This window comes from Conger conger, chromosome 2, assembly GCF_963514075.1.
Source record: "Conger conger chromosome 2, fConCon1.1, whole genome shotgun sequence".
Taxonomy (NCBI): Eukaryota; Metazoa; Chordata; class Actinopteri; order Anguilliformes; family Congridae; genus Conger; species Conger conger.
This window is the reverse complement of record NC_083761.1, coordinates 8,985,909-9,004,592: the sequence shown is the minus strand read 5'-3', so window position 1 is coordinate 9,004,592 and position 18,684 is coordinate 8,985,909. Positions and strand designations below refer to the sequence as shown.

At 46.5% G+C, this 18,684-nt stretch overlaps 1 protein-coding gene across 5 annotated transcripts in view; it reads left to right on the top strand.

The window, feature by feature from the left end:
• The window catches only part of kcnq5b (potassium voltage-gated channel, KQT-like subfamily, member 5b), a 154,766-nt gene that overhangs the window by 93,631 nt on the left and 42,451 nt on the right, over positions 1 to 18,684 (top strand). For all 5 annotated transcript variants that reach the window (XM_061230086.1, XM_061230084.1, XM_061230085.1 and 2 more), the window contains exons 2-3: positions 12,284 to 12,374; positions 16,982 to 17,108. In XM_061230086.1, the coding sequence (XP_061086070.1) occupies positions 12,284 to 12,374; positions 16,982 to 17,108 (218 nt within the window). The remainder of the gene's footprint in view (positions 1 to 12,283; positions 12,375 to 16,981; positions 17,109 to 18,684) is intronic.

Sequence of the window (18,684 nt, the reverse complement as noted above, 5' to 3'; positions counted from 1 at the left end):
TAATGATTTAATTTTGCAGAGAAAATTGCTCACCCCTCTTGAAAAATTCAAAACGACAACAAATGTGTGAACAATGTGAAAAAATGTATGTGCATTTATTCAAGAAAGTACTTTCACAGAGCGTAAATAAAAAGAAATACATTCATTATGTGTGTAGCACCTTTCATACATGGATTGCAGCACAATGTGCTTTGTGTTTGTGACTGACAAAACAGGTGTAAAACAAAACAACACTCACTGAGCACTTTAGTAGGAACACCTACTTATTCATGCGGTTATCGAATCACCCAATCATGTGTTAGCAGTGCAAGGCATAAAATCATCCCCGTATGGGTCAGGAGCTTCAGTTACTGTTCACATCAACCATCAGGATGGGGAAATGTTTTATCTAAGTGACTTGACTGTGGAATGAGTGTATCTCAGACACTGCTGATCTCCTGGGATTTTCAAGCTCTACTGTCTCAAGAGTTTGCAGAGAATGGTGCAAAAAAAAAAAAAACATCCAGTGAGCAGCAGTTCTGCAGGCAAAAACGCCTTGTTAATGGGAGAGGTCCGAGGACAATGGCCAGACTGGCTAAAAGACTGACAGAAAGGGAACAGACCACACATTACAACAGTGGCATGAAGAAGAGCATATCTTAACACACAACACGCAAAACATATAAGTGGATAGGCTACAGCTGCAGAAGACTAAGTAAGTCTGAAAAATACATCTAATAAATACCTACTAAAGTGCTCACTGAGTGTATATAATTATATAACGATAACAGTAAAAGGCTAAAAGGAAGGAAAAAATTTGAAGATGATAAATGCAGCTTCTGGAACATTCTGACTCTGCATCAATTTGTCTGAAAGAAAGGGAGTGTACTTCAGCCATCGTCAGTTCAGACACTTAGGCACAGTGGAGTGCTGGTGTTGAAGCAGTGCCTCTGTTCTAAACCCCTCTGTGAGAGAGCAGGTCACCAGGAAAGTGGAGGAAATGAAAGTGCTGGACAGTTGTACAGACAGACCTGGAATTATACTGTATGTGTGCGCACACACACACCCACACACACATATACACACACACATACACACACGCACACATGCACACACGCACACACTCACACACGCACACACACATACACAGACACACACGCACACACATAAACATACACATGTGCATAAACACGCAGATACACGCACGTACCCACACACAGACACACAGATACACATACACACACATGCACACATGCACACACACACACACCCACACACACATACACACGCACATATGCACAGACGCATACACGCACACACGCACACACGCGCACACACATATACACACACATACACACACACACCAACACACACATACACACGCACATATGCACACACGCACACACACATACACACACATACACGCACACACACACACACACATATATACACACACACACACACACACACACACACTAAACGAGTGGTTGCATCGCACGGTAAACCTGTCATTGTTAGTGTGAATTCTCTCCATGCTGTATGTAATAAGAGTGCCTTATCCCAGTGGTCCGTCCTTCAACAGTTAAAATGAAAGATTTTTCTCCTACATTAGGGCCCAGTAAATGACAGTCTGCCTGCATTTAATTGCCTGTCCAAAAGATCTTTGGAAATGACTGCATTTTCTTTACACCCATGCTGCCAAAACTGTTGTTCTTAGTAAACAAGGAAATATGGGAGTAAGGGCATTGTCATTGGTTACACAAATAACAAAAAAGACAAATAACAAAAAATAACTCATGTAAATAACAAAAGTATGGAGTATTATGATAACGGAGGCATATTGCTTCTGGTGACATTTTGAGCCTACCAATTTCATTCTGATATCCACTACAAGGGACATTCAATAAAAAATAAAATAAATGATTTGAAAGATTTTCCACGGCAACATGTTTTTGTCATCCTAGACACTTGTATTATGATAAAAAAATGTTAATGTAAACTTTTTTGTGTTGAGTGTCCCGGTTAATGTACAGTCTTCAGATCTTGAGGTTGCACCACGATTGAAAGGAACAGACTAAACCTCGATTACTTTCAGCCTACAGCAACAGCTTTCTACACCGCAGGTAGAAAACCCCAGTGTTACATTTTCATACCGTGCTATTGTTTCTCTTTAACAAAAACTAAGATAAAATACCAAATAATTGCGAACTTATTCTGAGCGGTTATGCCGTCCGGGCGGTGTTTTGCGCAGATGTTTTTAATACCGCGCTTTAATGAAGTGGGGAGCGAGTCGCACGTCGGACACGGCCTCCGCTCTCATCCGCCCACGGCGCTCTCCACCGCCACATTCACCGCGCGCTGTTCGCACTTGAGCTCCGCACTAGCCCCTGCCGTCTTTACGCGCGGCCTGGCGCGGGGCGCGCTCGCCGGAGGTTCTCTTAAAGGTTAAGGGCGTCTGGGAGAGCACGGCGGCCTCTGAGTCACCCGCAGACCGCCACCGCGCCGCCCACCGCGGCAGGAAATTGGCACGTGGGCGCGGAGGACAAGGAGGAGGTCGAGGCTCGGCTGTTCGCCAGGATTAATGGCGGAGGGTGAGTTATCAGAGCAGCCGAACGGGGCCCGGCGCTCGGCTGTCGTCGCCTTCCCCCGTCGGAACCGACCGCGGTTCTGAAAGGTTTCGCGGAAGGTCGCGGAGCGGACGTGTCAGGCCGCGGCTCTGAAGAGCGAACTGGTTTCCGTTCTTCCCGGACAACAGGAGCGCTTACGACGGCTTACCGCTCCTCACGCCGTTTACTGCCACAGAGGGGATAAGCCGCACACGCGACCGCTTCCTGAAAACGTTCCCAGTTTTCAGCCGAGGAAGTGGAATATTTTTAGACTCGGGGCATTTTGCTGAACGTTCCTGATGTGGCTGAAAATACTACGGCGCTGCTGCCCTCTCAAACAGGGCCCTCGCGCCTGACGCATCCGTGCGCCAATATTGATTTCCTTCATAAACAATCCGACTGGAGAATGAATCTGCGTTTGCCTGAAAACCTGTTTTATGGCATTTTAATTGTGGGTGGTCGTTTCATTTTTAGAGCGCAGTCTGTCTCAGCGCAACGACGCCGTTTTGCTAGGGCGTAAAGTTGTCCGGTGGGGCATTTCTGAGATGGTTATTAGAGCGGTGACGTATATTTATCTGTGCGTTACCGCCCAGATGTCACACTGCAGTCGCCTCACTCCCCAGTGCTCTACTGAGGCACGACCGCTGCTGATGCATAGGTCACATATTTACATGTAAACACAAACAGCACAACAGCGCAGGGCTAAAAATACATCCTTAAAACTATTCCCATCGGTGGGAGACAACTGCTCATTACTCAGGCTGATGAGCTGTTGTTTATGTAATGAAGGAATTAATCCGGTACGTAAATGTGTGAGGACTGCCACAGTTTACATTTTCAGTGGAGGGGATGAGGGGGGGGCGACCAACCTCCCCGTTTGTACTTTGTCATCTGCTCCCCCCCCCCCCCCCCCCCATCCCCGATTGGTGACACGGACTCCAGGCAAGGTCAGCGTGACAAAACGCGGCCCTCCTCTAAAGCGGGCCTGCTCCGGGTAACCACGGTGACCTCCCCCGCACCCGCACCCCGATCGCGCGCATCAACAGGCGCCCGTGTGACGCGCCACCCGCCCTTCTCTGGCTGTAGCCAGGGTTGCCATGGCAGCAACAGCGAACCGTTACTTTCCATTAGGGCTCTCCGGTCCTCTGTGGCGTGTGTGACACACGGGAGAATACATGACTGCGCATTTCCTTTGTTTCGGTCGCCGTCGGATTAGTTCTGCCAAGCAAGAATGTGTCGGAATACTCTCCCTGAGCGTGGTGTGCGATGGGCCTCCGTTGCTGCGCACCGAAGGCCAAGGAGGGAGTGAATCAGCATGCGAGCCTGCAGGAATGTGTGTATAAATAAGTGCGTGTACTTGTATGTTTGTGTGCATGTTAGTGCGTGTATGTGCCTGTTTGTGTGCGCGTTAGTCCGTGTTCTTGTGTGTTTGTGTGTGTGTTAGTGCGTGTGTGCCTGTTTGTCTGTGTGTTAGTGAGTGTGTGCCTGTTTGTGTGTGTGTGTCAATGTGTGTGTCTGCCTGTTTCTGTGTGTGTTTGTGTGTGTGTTAGTTTGTGTGTGTGTGCGTGTGTATAGTCACCTTTTGGTATGTCAGACTTTATAAAGAAAGAGGAACATAGAGTATGTAAAAGGCAAATCAGTCAGTATTGATTTACGGCCTCCCCCCATCAGCACAACATATGTCAGAATGCCGTTTTTACATCTCTGTACAATATTAATGAAATTTCAGCACTGATGGTGCAACCGGTTCCGACAGGTAGAGAAATGTTCAGGTGTGCTACTGGAGTGCATGGTCACGTTTTCCTCTCGCTCCTTCTAAGACATTCTTTTAAGTCGCATCTGAGTATTTTGTTGCCAATCCCTGTGAGAAGTTTCTGGCTTTACCGGCGTTCCTTGCTAGAGGATTGCCCATGAGCCACTGCTCCTGCGCCGTTGGCCCTGGCAACTGTTTTCTGCCGAACCTGTCCGTCTAAGGTTGACGATATCGCCGGAGTCGATCAGGCTCATTTATTAGTGCAAGGAAGCAACAATCCGGTCGATGTCTACTGTCAGACTGTGAGCATTTACAATACCCCAGACACACACACACGCACACACACACGCACACACGCACAGCGTCTGTGCCCGGAGCAGTAAGCCCCGTCTCATTGTGTCCCTAATTGGCGAGATGCCTTGTTTTTGGTTTGCTGTTGAATCCAGTGCCATAACTCAGAAGGAAGAGGCCTAACGACAAGGAATTCCGCCTATCAAAGAGCATTTCCCCGTCTCCTCTTCCTGCAGTATAGAGATTTCAGTATTTTAGAGCCCCTGGTTTTTGCTGCTCGTGTGTGTGTTTGTAATCAAATTTCTGAATCAAGACATTTGTTACATGACTATTATTTTAGTGGGTTGTCTCTTTAAGTGGGTTTTTCCTTGGAGGAGTTCTTTACGGAACCCTATGTGTGAAGTCTGAAGGCTCCCAGGCAAAGAACTATGGGACTAGAGAGGGTTCTTCTACAGAATCGCAGGGTTCCATTTTTTGGAAGTGTATTACAACACTATGCGTTTGCATTACTCGCATTACTGTCTGTTATCGAAAATCTCGTAATTCGGGCCTGCCTCGGAGCTGGTGAATCCCGCACCACGGCGAAATGAACTCAGCCATGGCCGTGACCACTCACAGGGTGGACGCTGTCCTTCAGCTGAGGTCAGCCCACTTTTCACAATTCCAGACTCAAAGAGGAGGGGACAGAGGGGACGAGGGTGGAGACTGTCAGTTTTATAAGCGTTTTATAAGCATATTATGTAACTATCAGAGCTTAGCTTAGCGCCAATCAGAGCTTAGCTTAGCATCGTTTGACACCTGTAAGCCAGGGGTCATGTCATCTTCCCCACAACCCCACTTTGGTGACTCTACAGCAGTCCGACCTTAAATGTCGCCCAGACAGCTCCCAAACCCCCACGAGACAGGTTCCTATGAGCGCAGAGATGCCCCACACATGAAACCCTTTAGCAGCACCCGTAACCTGATCCAGTGGTCAGCCAGAACAAGGCTATTCGGAGCTCAAAGTGTATCAAAAGCAGATGTACTCCCACCGTTTGTTTAAGGCGTTCAATAATTCAAAACGCGACTGATATAACTCATGCAGTATTGCACGCTGGTCGGTGGCTCGCCCTCTTTATAGTTCATGTTAATATCATGGAACATGATTGATGTTCATCATGTCAGCGCCTGGGATGGACTTAAGGGGGCGACATGGCTCAGGCAGTAAGAGCAGTCGTCTGGCAGTCGGAGGGTTGCCGGTTCGATCCCCCGCCCAGGCTGTGTTGAAGTGTCCCTGAGCAAGACACCTAACCCCCAAATGCTCCTGACGAGCTAGTCGGCGCCTTGCATGGCAGCCAATCGCCGTCGGTGTGTGAGTGTGTGTATGAATGGGTGAATGGAGAAGCATCAATTGTACAGCGCTTTGGATAAAGGTGCTATATAAATGCCTGCCATTTACCATTTTACCATTTAAGGATTTGGAGGCCAGTGAGTTCAATGCACATGATTCCCCCATCCGCATTGTGATGGAATTACAGCTACAAAGCAAAAGACTATCTATAATCACTCTAACAAAAAAGTGTACCAATTTAGGATACAAAGCTTAGTTCATAATGGCATGGTTAAGTAGAGTATAGTCCATGAAAATAAATATATATATTGGAAATAAAAAAATAAAAAATAGATATATTTGCATATTCATACATATATTTAAAATGGGCCTATTTAGTTTTGTAAAGCATGTAATTACTGATCTTATCAGCTTAGGCAAAGCCGTAGGTTCCTAATCAGTGGTGAAAAAAAGTCAAGCAAACGTTTGAGTGCTGGATCAAAATCATGACGATTGTTATTGGGGCTGCTAATAACAGGTGTTAGGTCATGATTACGGCTGTGTTATGTATCTTTTATGGCATGTAGTTCAGCTGAAGCCTTGCCAGTCTTTGTACTGCTTCATCCCCTGCCTCTCATCCTGTCCCTCTGTACCGCTTGCCTAATCGCTCTCCCTTGTTTTAATTATTTCTCATTTTCAACCCATTTTACCCGCCGTAATTACATAACAAAGACTAAAACGCCGCAAATAGTGCAGTGTGTAATTTACAGCAGCAATTTGTTCACTCTCCTCTCACAAACGAAATATGTCCTTGTAGCAGAAGTGCTGTTTTGAATGTCATCAGGAAAGACGGAGAAACTATCACTGCAAAAAATTATACGCCATATCTACCCAGTAATATTCAGGCAACAGATTACAAGCATGATTATTGAGCAAAGATAACAGAATATTATTGATTAAATTGATATAACGTAATATTATTGATTACTTTGTTAAAGGTACAATAGGTAGTTTAGGACTTCTAACAGTAAAGAGAGGAATTGCAGCAACAAACACCCTCAAACCACAACCCTGTTTATCCCTCCCCCCTCTCTGTGAATGCGCTGATGTTGATGCTTTTTAGTTGTCAGGGAATGTATGCACTTGTCAGTGGCTCTGGATTAACAGCATGTGCAAAATGACTAAAATGTAAATGTAAAAAGTTCATGTGCCAGATGCCATTTTTAACGGAGCATGCAGAAAACTTAGAGGTTAACCTCTGAAAAAAAACACAATGATACTCTTTTAATGATACTCGTTCAATGACGTGTTTTGAAAATCGCGAAAAAGAGAAATTGTGCAGGGTCAGTGAAAAAAAACTAAAATATATAGCAGAACCCACACCTCCGCCCGCCACACGCACACATACACATTGCAAAGCACTTGTGTCACCAGAGCAACATAATCCTTATCACTCTGCAATTCAGATTCAAATTAGTAATGTTTATCTCAACCCAAGAAAATGTCAGAACACTTGTCAAATGTCAAAATCCCCTGTTCATAATGTCATCATATTATTCAAAACATGAAAATGTCTGTCTGTCTGTGTCAGGGGGCCAGAGAACTGAAACATTAGTTTAAACACGTGTACACTGCTATACTGTGGTCTGCATCTGTCAGCTTCTCCTCATCTCGACAGATTGCTCCAGGTCTCCATAGTCAGGAGGTAATGGCAGCACCTAGAGCATGATTGTACTCTGCTCACTCCAGTCTCTCTTTCTGGAGCAAAGATATTTGGTGTCTGTGCCTTTCTCCCTCCCAGTGGGATGATGTACTTCCTTCATCCTTCATCCTGCAGGTACACAAAGAGCCATTTCTGATGAAAAGAAAGTTGGAACAGTTTAGGGGAAAAGACACCGTTGAAAAAAAAGTTGAGAGGAAGTAATGCATCTTGTGCACACGTGCAGACTCTCTCTCTCCGTCTCTCTCTTTCTGTCTCTCTCTCTCGCTCTGTCACTTTCTTTTTCTGTCTCTCTCTCGCTCTGTAACAGGCTGCAACAGCGCCCTCTAGTGTTTGAGCGTTTCTTAATCCCTCCGCATGAGGCCTGCCAGATAGCTCATCTGTGCGATACAGGACTGGTGCCCAGATTGCTGAAATTCCCCCCACACGTTCCCTAATTAACACGGACACAGCTTTCCCGCCTCAGCGGGACTGTGCCACTGCGTCACCCGTGCAGTTTCGGAGAGAGAGAGAGGGGAGCCAAAAAACAGGTGCTCGCTGTTCTCACACGCCCCCCCATCGCCCCCCCCCCCCCCCCGCACCCCCCCAACTCCCATCCCACCTCAATAACTATATACTTCATACGTAGTAATCCTACAGAATTGCATATATATTGAATTTATTGTTCCAAATTTACAATCAATGTACTGCAACACTTATATACAGTACTAACGATTGTCACTTGAAGACATTGCAATATACGGTACGGTATTCACTGCCCTGAATGTGAGTACTTTGGCATTATATTGTGAACATGTCTATACTGTATAACTCCATGTATTTGCACTAGATTGCAGCATATTGCACTACTAAAAGCTGCACCTACTCGCTCAGGTGACAGGGGATAGAGGAAGGCGCTGATGTTGCAGTTCCGGGATCGAAGGGCCGAGGACTGCTGCTTTTCCACCCTCCCTTTACCTGGGAGTCAGGTCTGAAGGCAGTGTGGCCAATCAGTAGGCCTAGTTTTTCTGTTAATCACCTGGGATGTGACACTCTCACGTCACCCCCCTGCTCACCGACCTCCACTGGCTGCCTGCTACGGCTCACATCAAATTTAAAACATTGGTGCTTACATCCAAAAGCTGCGCCTTTGCTTAGCCATCATCCTGTTTGTAAGGAAGTCCTTAATCTGGAATGTGAAATTAGCAGCTTCTCAGAAAAAAAGAAAAGATTTTGCCTTGCTCTGAAACGCTTACTGTTAATCATAGCCGGATATTATCATTCAGTGCACTTGTTAGCGTATCTACGAATGAACACTCTCCTTATGCGTTATGTTGTATTAATCAAGCACTTGAATGTTTTGAACAAACTGCCATAGTGAAGTAGTCTGTGTGTATTGTGCGTAGAGCGTTACAGGAAATAGTGTTGCACGCTCGTTCGTTGGGGAAAGCCCCAGGAGAAGGAGAGGCGGAAGGTATGAAACTCAAGGCCTTAATATACAACATGGCCCTGTCTGCATCACACGCTCTCAGGTTATTGACCCTCCTTATCGACCCAGAGTTGTCAATCACCGTGAAGGCATTCTCACAGCGAGGTGTTTGACTGATTAGACGTGAATGTTTGTCTGCGAAGCCCCGACCGCTTCCCTCGTTCTTGAGTGAGCCGGTAATTTCTGCGGGGCCTTGTCGGAGCTGAAGGGTGTTCAGAACAATGCTTTCAGAGCGCTCTCTGCGCGTGGCATTAACCAGCGTAAAAGCGTCCTCTCTACCTGCAGCCTTGTCTGAAGTGAGAGGCTGTAGCACTCTGGCGAGAGAGGGGGTCCTGGATGCTTTTAGCCCCGGAGCTAAAGAGGCAGAGAGAGACTTAATGCAGGAGATATCACTCCATTAGCTGTGTCTGAGGAAATGTGTATCCAGGCACTGTCCACAGTCAGTAATACGTGCGCTGAGACGCTGAAAAGCACAAACAAGCATTGTGTCCGTACATACAAACTCACACAGACACACACTTACATATAATACACACACACATGCTAATTATCACATGCCCATAGCTACCAGCAAACACACAAATGCATACAAAGAAATTACATGCTAGCACAAACACACACACAAATACACATGTTTACCCATATGAGCACATACTGATACAAGTTCCCACACATATACACACTCACAAATGCGTAAAGTGAGCAAGACACCTAACTCCCAAATGTTAGGTGCCTTGCATGGCAGCCAATCACCGTTGGTGCGTAAGTGTGTGTATGAATAGGTGAATGAGCATCAATGGTAAGGTACTATATAAATGCCAACCATTTACCAAATTACTATGAACGCATACCATAGGGTGGCCTGTAGCATAGTGGTTAAGGTACATGACTGAGACCCGCAAGGTTGCTGGTTCGATCCTTGGTGTGGCCACAATAAGATCCACACAGCTGTTGTGCCCTTGAGCAAGGCCCTTAACCCTGCATTGCCCCAGGGGAGGATTGTCTCCTGCTTAATCTAATCAACTGTACGTCGCTCTGGATAAGAGTGTTGCCAAATGTCATGATTGTAATGTAATGTATATGTATACACACATACAAACACACACACACACACACACACACACACTCACACAGAGTCAAATCCAAAACAGAAAGCAACAAAAGCACATCTCAGCGTTATGCGTTGACTAAAAATAGCGACGGGAGCAGAGAATGAATCCTCTCGGTTCCCCCCGTCCCCTCCGGCCGGTTCCAGACCCTCCCTGTCCGTCTGATCCCTGAGAGCGCGCGCCTCCTCCTCGTACCATCTGCCCCGCGCCGAAATCTGCGCCGTCTTTCGCCTCCTTCCACGCTCTCCTGCAACCCGACGCAGATTCGACGCGGCCCAACTGACGTTTCTGCTACCGACGGAGAAGTGTGTCGTCGTCGTTATCGTGCGCGCCGCGCCGCGGCGGGGCTCAGACGCCCGGCGGAGAAAGCGCGCGTCAGATCTGAGGCGGCCGGCAGAGCGATGTTTACGACGGGCTCCGAGGCTCACGGAGGAGCCTGCGATTCCGCGGCGTCGGCTGTGTCGGCCGTGCTCCTCGTGTAATGGAGCTGCTTTGCCTGATGAAGACGTGGCCCCGCTGCAAATCCGCCGCTTTAGGACTCAAATTTACTCTCTGGTCTCGTTTCCGTGTTGACGCTGCAGCTTCAACTTCCAATTTCAACGGTCGCAACTGCGGTATTCCTGCAGGTATCGAAAAGGAAAACGGGAAACACACGAACACACACACACTGTTCATTGTTCATTTCAATAGGCCTACATACAGTAGGTTCTCACTCAATAATGGTATCAGGGTGTGTTACTTACTTTTATTTATTTTGACAAAAGGGAAGGAATATTAAACTTTATGGAAAAAAGAGGTGAATATGATATATTCCCCTTTGCGTCAAAATAAATAAAAGTATGTAACACACCCTGATACCATTATTGAGAGCGAACCTATATAGGCATACTGCAATTAACAATGAACAATGTGTGTGTGTGTGTGTGTGTGTTTGTGTGTTTCCCTCTTTTCATTTATGTTTTAAGGGTGTTATTTAAACAAGCTCTTGGGACAGTCAGCTGTGAGTGAAGAAGAGATCGTTGCTTTCTGATTTATGTGAATAATCAGAAACCCTGTCTCTGCTATGGAAGCCCATAGCTCTTTCTGTGAGATAGTATCTTTGGGCAGATTTCATGTAATACTTTGCAAGTAATACTCATATATAAATATATAAATAAACAAATAGCCTTATTCTGATTTCCATTGGGTACCTATATCACGTGCCCTAGATACAGTATGTATTACTTTGACTATTTGTTGTTTTTATTACCATTGTTATTATATACACTTTTCCGTAGATTTTGCTGTACAGAGTAGAATGTACTACTGATTATTAATAATGACCTACAAGAATTAAAAGAAAAATCGCATTCAACTTAAAACATTGGTAATTACAATGTTTGTTTATTACTATGTAATAGATGAAGAACAATCGTAGATCAAGTGAGACATACTGTATCATGTTGTGTTTAATTGAATTTTTGCAGCCAAACACCACAGCATTTTAACACACATTTTAAATGCCCATTTCCTGCTTCTTTTCTAGGGATTGTATTTTGTAAAACACGTGTCAAATACAGGTAGTTAAGAGATTACACAGTGCTTATGATAGGGGCTGCTCACCTGTTAGCCTAATTAAGATGCTAGTATGAGAAAGTGGTCCTGGAGGACTGCAGGGCATGTTGCTTTTTACTTTAGCCAGAAACCAGAAACTGTGAAATCCGAGGTAACTGGAATCAGCCTTGTAATGAGGAGTAGCAACAAAAAACCTGTAGGTTCCCTGGACCAAGGCTTACAATATCTGGTCTAGATTTCTAGTGATGATTGGCACGTTCTGGGCATAATGTTCAATGTGTTTTCAATTATCAACAGCAGTGTGTGCTTTTTTATTTTTTTTCTACATTTACACCCTATGAAGCTACAAAACACAGTCATCACTACAGTAGCATCTGCATAATGTCCTGAAAAATGTAATTTGTGTGACATGTGTAATTGTAATTTGTGTGATAATTGATTGCAGCCAAAGAACCTGAACCCGGATTAATTGTTTTGTATTGGTTCCCTTTCAGGTTCATCCTGGTGTTTGGTTGCCTGGTTCTGTCCGTGTTCTCCACCATCCCAGCCCACCAGGACCTCTCCTCGCACTGCCTGCTCATCCTGGTGAGACCCCAGCGCAGCGTTCTACCCCAGCGCTGCTCAACTCCACGTCCTGCGGGCCGCAGTGTCTGCAGGCATTTTCTCCTACTGTACCGTGCGCTACACCACTTGATTTCACTCATTATTTTACCTGCTTGGTTCTGATAAGCTAATTACTGAAATCAGGTGGTGTAGCAAATGAAGCAAATGCCTTGCACGGGTGAAGCAAATGCCTGCAGACACTGTGGCCCGCCAGGACGGAGGGGTTGAGTAGCGCTGCACTACACTCTCAGAACAAAGGGCTCCAAAAGGCTCTGTGTCTCCAAACTGGTGCAAGGGTTCTTCGTCAGACAAAATGGTTCCACCTGGGATCTTTCACAATTTTGACACTAACCATAGAGGAGTTCGATGAAGAACTAAAGAGTCTTACCCTATTAAGACAGGCCGGGGAGCCCTTTTTTCTGAGAATGTATCAAAATGCCAGATCACAACTGTATGTATTTGTGTCTGTGTCTGTATTTGTTAGGTTATCTGCTCTGCTGCAGCCAGGGTTTACATTTTACATTTAGTCATTTGGCAGACGCTTTTAATCCAAAGCGACTTACAAGTGCATAGGTTCTACCACAAGTCAAAGCATCACATCCAGAACTAGGAAAATACACCTGGACTGCTGTTCAGGGTTCAGGGTTCTTCAGTAACACCGAGGAATGAGTACTGTTCAGTCTTAGGCACTTAGATTGAACTGTATTTCCAGTCAGAGATCCTTATCAGTATTACTCCATCTTTGTTGTTCGATGCTATTTGAGAAAGTCGTTGATATGCAGTCATCATGGGCTGTCGTGAGTCATTCACTCTAAAGATAACAAACCATATATAAATGACGACGTCACGCCTGAGATTCATGTGATTTCCATACGGGCGAGACACGCAGGAACAAACAAGTTCTCGTGGCATGTCAGCGAGCTCTTCACGTCTGGTGTTTTCGACACAATCATCCATTTTGCAAGTCATTTAAATTCTGAAACGGATTAGCTTGTTGTCAAACAACGGGCATCTGGTCAATGGAAACATTTAATTAAAAATTACGTTTGAGTCATGGCCGTGCTGCGGGGCTGGGCTGAGGCCGTTACCCCCAGCTGACAAAGCCAATTTCAGTCACGGATATTCAGTTCCCGGCATCGTCCAACTGGGCGTACTGTAAATGAGCAGTTGCGAAACGCGCTCGATTCAGTTACGGGCTCAAGTGAAACTGAAATCCATTTAACCTGCAGCATTTGTCGGCCCGATCCCGGAGACGAGTATCTCGCCTGTGTTTGTTTAAGAGCCGGGGCTTGATATCCCGTTGATAACTTTGTTTTAGTCGTATTGATTTCCGTGTTGTGCTGAAATGTCAAGAAGGGCCGTGGGTAGCCGTGTCTGCTGACGACGCGCGGTCGATGTCCTTCAGCGAAGCACTGAAATCACATTAAAGTAGCTGCTGGAAGGGTCACAGTTTCTGTTCCTCATTCGCAAAATGGCCGATCGGTATCGACCCAATTCGTGCTTCACTCAGCTAACAGTGCGGCCTGTAGCGTAGCGGTTAATGTACATGACTGGGACCCGCAAGGACTGAGGTTCGATCCCCGGTATAGCCACCATAAGATCCGCACAGCCGTTGAGCCCTTGAGCAAGGACCTTAACCCTGCATTGCTCCAGGGGAGGATTGTCTCCTCCTTAGTCTAATCAACTGTACGTCGCTCTGGATAAGAGCGTCTGCCAAATGTTATTAATGTAATGTAACAGTGTGAAAGTTCTGTGAGCTAAGGCAAACTCATTTGTTTACTCTGAGTGAGGTGACACGTCACCCTCGAGAACCGCGCTGCTGAACTACATTAACTAAAGGGCAAGTGTGTTCTGGGTACTCCAGCAGAGACTGAGCTCTTTGACACCAGGATAAAACCGTTCTTCCCATAATGCTCTTTTCAAGTGCCGAAAAACAGCAGCTCTGCTGAACTAGTGGAACAAAACGGACACGCATTTTCCAAGCACTCCAGGGCCAAACTGTTCTTCCCACAATGCACTGCTCGCGACAGTTGATAACGGGAGCCGTGACGTCAGCAGACCCCGGAAACCTGAGCGGGAAGTGATTAATAAACCCCATGTTAATTACCGTCATTAGGTCAGCTAATGAGCTCCCTGAGGGATGAGGCAAAACAAAAAATAATCGAATGTGAGGCGCTGCAATCTGGAGGTCAATATGCCAGTAAACGCAAGACACTGCGCTTGCACGTACGCGTGAGCTCGTGTGTGAGGGCTCTCCATTGATAGGCGCATTTCAGATGGCCATTGGTCAGCGCCCCGTAGAACTGCCAGGAAAGAGGGCCGGGAAAACGGTTCAGCCCATCTGAAAACACGAATGAGCGTGATCACGTGAGTCTGAAAACATACGAATGAGCGTGATCGCATGTGTCTGAAAACGCCTGCATTTAATTATTATTAATAGCCGAATAATCATTTATTTAGACCTTTTTGATAAAGTCATGAGGTACAGCTTCATTGTACACTGAAGAGTTGTGCACACTGGTACCAATGTATCTGTGTGACTGGCTTCATGTCGAAAGTGAGTGAATGGAAGATCAAAAGAGCTTTATCATGCTTATCACTCCCCTGATATCTCGTCAGTTGGTCTTTCATGAGATTCGCCAATGGTCCCTGAGGAATGAGAGCTGGTTGTAGATAGACAGATCTTCACCCAAAAAGAGGGTGGTACCCAAAATTAGTCTACAACCCTTGATATATATTTCAACTAGTTGATTGAGTTTCATTATTTCTTAGATGGATTTTGTGTGAAGTCTTTTTTTGTTGATTCGATGGATGAAATCTATGAAAGCGTATAATCAGCAGCAGTCCAGCTTTTGCGGTCACTGGAATGTCGTCAAGGCACTAGGAGTAAAACAGAACAACAGACAACTCCGAGCAGTGCCCCTGCGTGTTTGTCTCCACTATTACTGCGATGCTCGACGGGACGGCAGCGCTGTTTTTGCCTTCGCATGTAGCCTGCTGGGGTACCGCACTTTCCGCGACAATAACAATCGCCCTAATTACTGCACGCGTTATTGGCCAGGTGAAATACCGACGTGATTCTGGAGGAGACAAACTGCGGTGCGCCGTCAGACTTTAATTACTCCAGTTACAAACGCGCACACGGCAGAGGAGTCGCTGGAGGTTTCGCGAGCGGAATTAAGCCGCGCGATAAGCCCGTGGCGGTAATTTCCAAGAGCGCTCGCTTTATAGATGTGTCATAACTAACCTATAAATAAGAAATTAAAGCAGCCATTAGCTCCCCCATCAGAGGGTAATAGGGTAAATTCCAGGGATTAACATGGATCCACTTTTTTTTAAAGCATAATAAATCAGACATTAACAGTGGCTTCATCCGTTTACAAAATGTTGGTTCCATCGTATTATAATGCACTGCCTATTAGTATGTTCGGGTAATATTTTTGAGGTGCTGCTGGGCGATAATATTTTTATCCTTGTGGGTGGTTTTAAAATGTTGTAGATATAGCTAGAGTGGTATTACTTTCCCTTGCTTTGAGTACAAGTTAAGACACAGTATAGATTGGGTCAGAATTCTATACTGTATTTTGCTAATAGTACCCTGGGTTTCAGAGTAGTGACTCGGACATGTATGGTTAGCTATGTTTTTTCCCTCACCAGCACCCAAAGTGTATTTCAAAATGGTAATCTTGCCTCGTAATCTCGTTATAAATAAACATGTTTGCTAATCAATCAGGGAAAAATTCAAATTAAAAAGAGAGCCGCCTTGTTTACCGAAAAGGCAGCTTTGGCTCCCAACGAATTTGGTGTTGTGGTCAGTGCGATTGTCTCTCATGCTGGTCACCAGGATTCAAGGCTCGCCTGTACCTTTTTTTTCAGTCAAATTATAGAAGAACACATTTTATTTTTAAACTCAGTCCAGGGAGTTTGGGCAAAGGCAATCCTAACTGAAAAAAGGTCTATTGGAGCAACTCTCATTTTAGAGGGTAGAACGGAATTCGCTTTGGTAGTAACATCAAGCAAACCACAGCCGTCTGCCCCCAGGGCGCATCGAGCAACGTGCACCAGTGCAGTTGAATAGTTTCACTCAAGGAAGGGCTGATATGATCAGGAGGATCATCTTTTCTCATTACGCAAGCGTTACCCTCTAGACCAGGCGACTGCAGTCTGCCTCCTCTCCGTGTGTCCCGCGGTCCCGTGTCACCCAGCTCGGCTGGTGGGCCCTGGCGTGAAAAGGACACTGCAGCAGAGGACTCGGTTCACAAACAGGACGTGACATTCAAAACCAGAAAGAAAAACTGACGGAAAATATTGGTTTAAAGAAAATTAGGGGGGGAAAAAACTTTTAAAACCGCAGCCTTTGTTCGCAGTAATGCTATGTTTCTGTTGTAATTTCTGGGTGGAAAAAAAAACAAAAAAAAAAAACAAAACCAAAAATAATTGGGCTAAAATGTAACCCAGTGCAGAACGAAGGTAAGTTCAACCCAGTGCAGATTCCCTTATGCAGTGCGATGTACTGGAGGCCCTATGAACGTTCCCTGAAAGAGGAAACGACGCCGTGCGTCGCTGACGGCCCTTGTTTCTCCCCGCAGGAGTTTGTGATGATCGTGGTGTTTGGGCTGGAGTACATCATTCGCATCTGGTCCGCGGGCTGCTGCTGCCGCTACAGAGGGTGGCAGGGCCGCCTGCGATTCGCCAGGAAGCCCTTCTGCATCATCGGTAAGAGGGGGACATGTCTTTATTTTATTTATTTCCGATTTCTTTTCCCTTTTTCTCCCAGTTTGGTAGCCAATTGTACCCTCTCGACTCCAATTTAGTGTTAGCTGGGGATACACCGCTTACGACCCCGTCTAGCGATCCTGAGAACGACACGCTGTCTTAGCCTGTGACCACGATTCTGAGGCGACCGGGGCTCTGTTGTATGCGGCGATCCTACTAGCCCCTGCCGAGTCCCTCCCTCGGAGCAGCTACCCAATTACGCTGCTCCACGAGAGCCGGCCAAACGCGGCTTTGGCATCAAACTGTCCGTTACTTTAGCTGTGCACCTCTGCGGCTCCTAGAGGGGACACATCTTACTGCTGTGAGTCGTACAGGGATGGGGAGGCCGAGGTCATAGCTCTGGGAAGATTTGAGTCCCTTTACCTTAATGGAAAGGGGGTTAGTGTTTGCCTTTTTGAAGCCCTCTTGTTGTTACTGAGTGCACACACACACACACAACCATACACACACACACACACACACACACACAAACACACAGCAAACACTTCTGGTTGCAGGACAGAACACTCTGTGTCCCCTTTCCCACAGTCACCAATGCTGTACCCTCCCCCCCTCCCCTCCCCTCCCAATAACAGCCAGACCACAGGCTGTCAATCATCCCAGCCAGAGGCTTCTTGTGTTTGTGGACCTCGGGCCTCAGCTAATGGAACACACACATACTCTCCAGAGCAGAATCTCGCAACCATAGTTTCGCTTATTTAGTTTGGGAAAATGTATGGATTCCGCCCCCGTCCCCCTTTCCCTTATTCCGTACGAACGAAATGAAAACCGAAGGCACGGGAGGCCAGTCCACACGGACGCCGTTTGCTTCGCGTGAGGAGAGGAGCGGAAATCCTTGGAAACGAGAAGAGGCAGACTCCGGGGGAATGCCTTTGTGATTTGTGAGATGCCGCTGGCTCGAAGGCTTCGTTGCAGACAGGGCTTTGGTTACGGCCGAATATGAAGCTCGTTTCGAGTAAAGCCGGCCCTCTTTAATTGTCATAAATTCTTTCCGTTATTTAGACGTATTTAGTTGCCCTTTTCCGATGGAATTCTCCACGGAAAGAAAAAAAGAAAAGGGGGCTCGGGAGTCGTGCTGCAGTTGCTGACCACGAGCCGGTCTGGGTAATGTAATGTCATACCTCGTCAGGAGCCTCCCACGGTCTGAGGAGTGTTTCACAGAGAGCCACGCAGGTGACGGGAAGGCGCGAGATGTTCAGTCACTCACGCACACACACACACGCACGCACGCATGCACGCACACACACACACACACTCACGCACACACACGCTCACACACACACACACACACACACACACACACACTCATGCACGCACGCACAGACGCACACACACGCACACCACGTGCACAGACACGCACACACACACACGCACACCACGTGCACAGACACACACACACACACACACACACACACTCATGCACGCATGCACGCACGCACGCACACACACACACACGCACACCACGTGCACAGACACACACACACACACACACACACGCACACCCCGTGCACACACA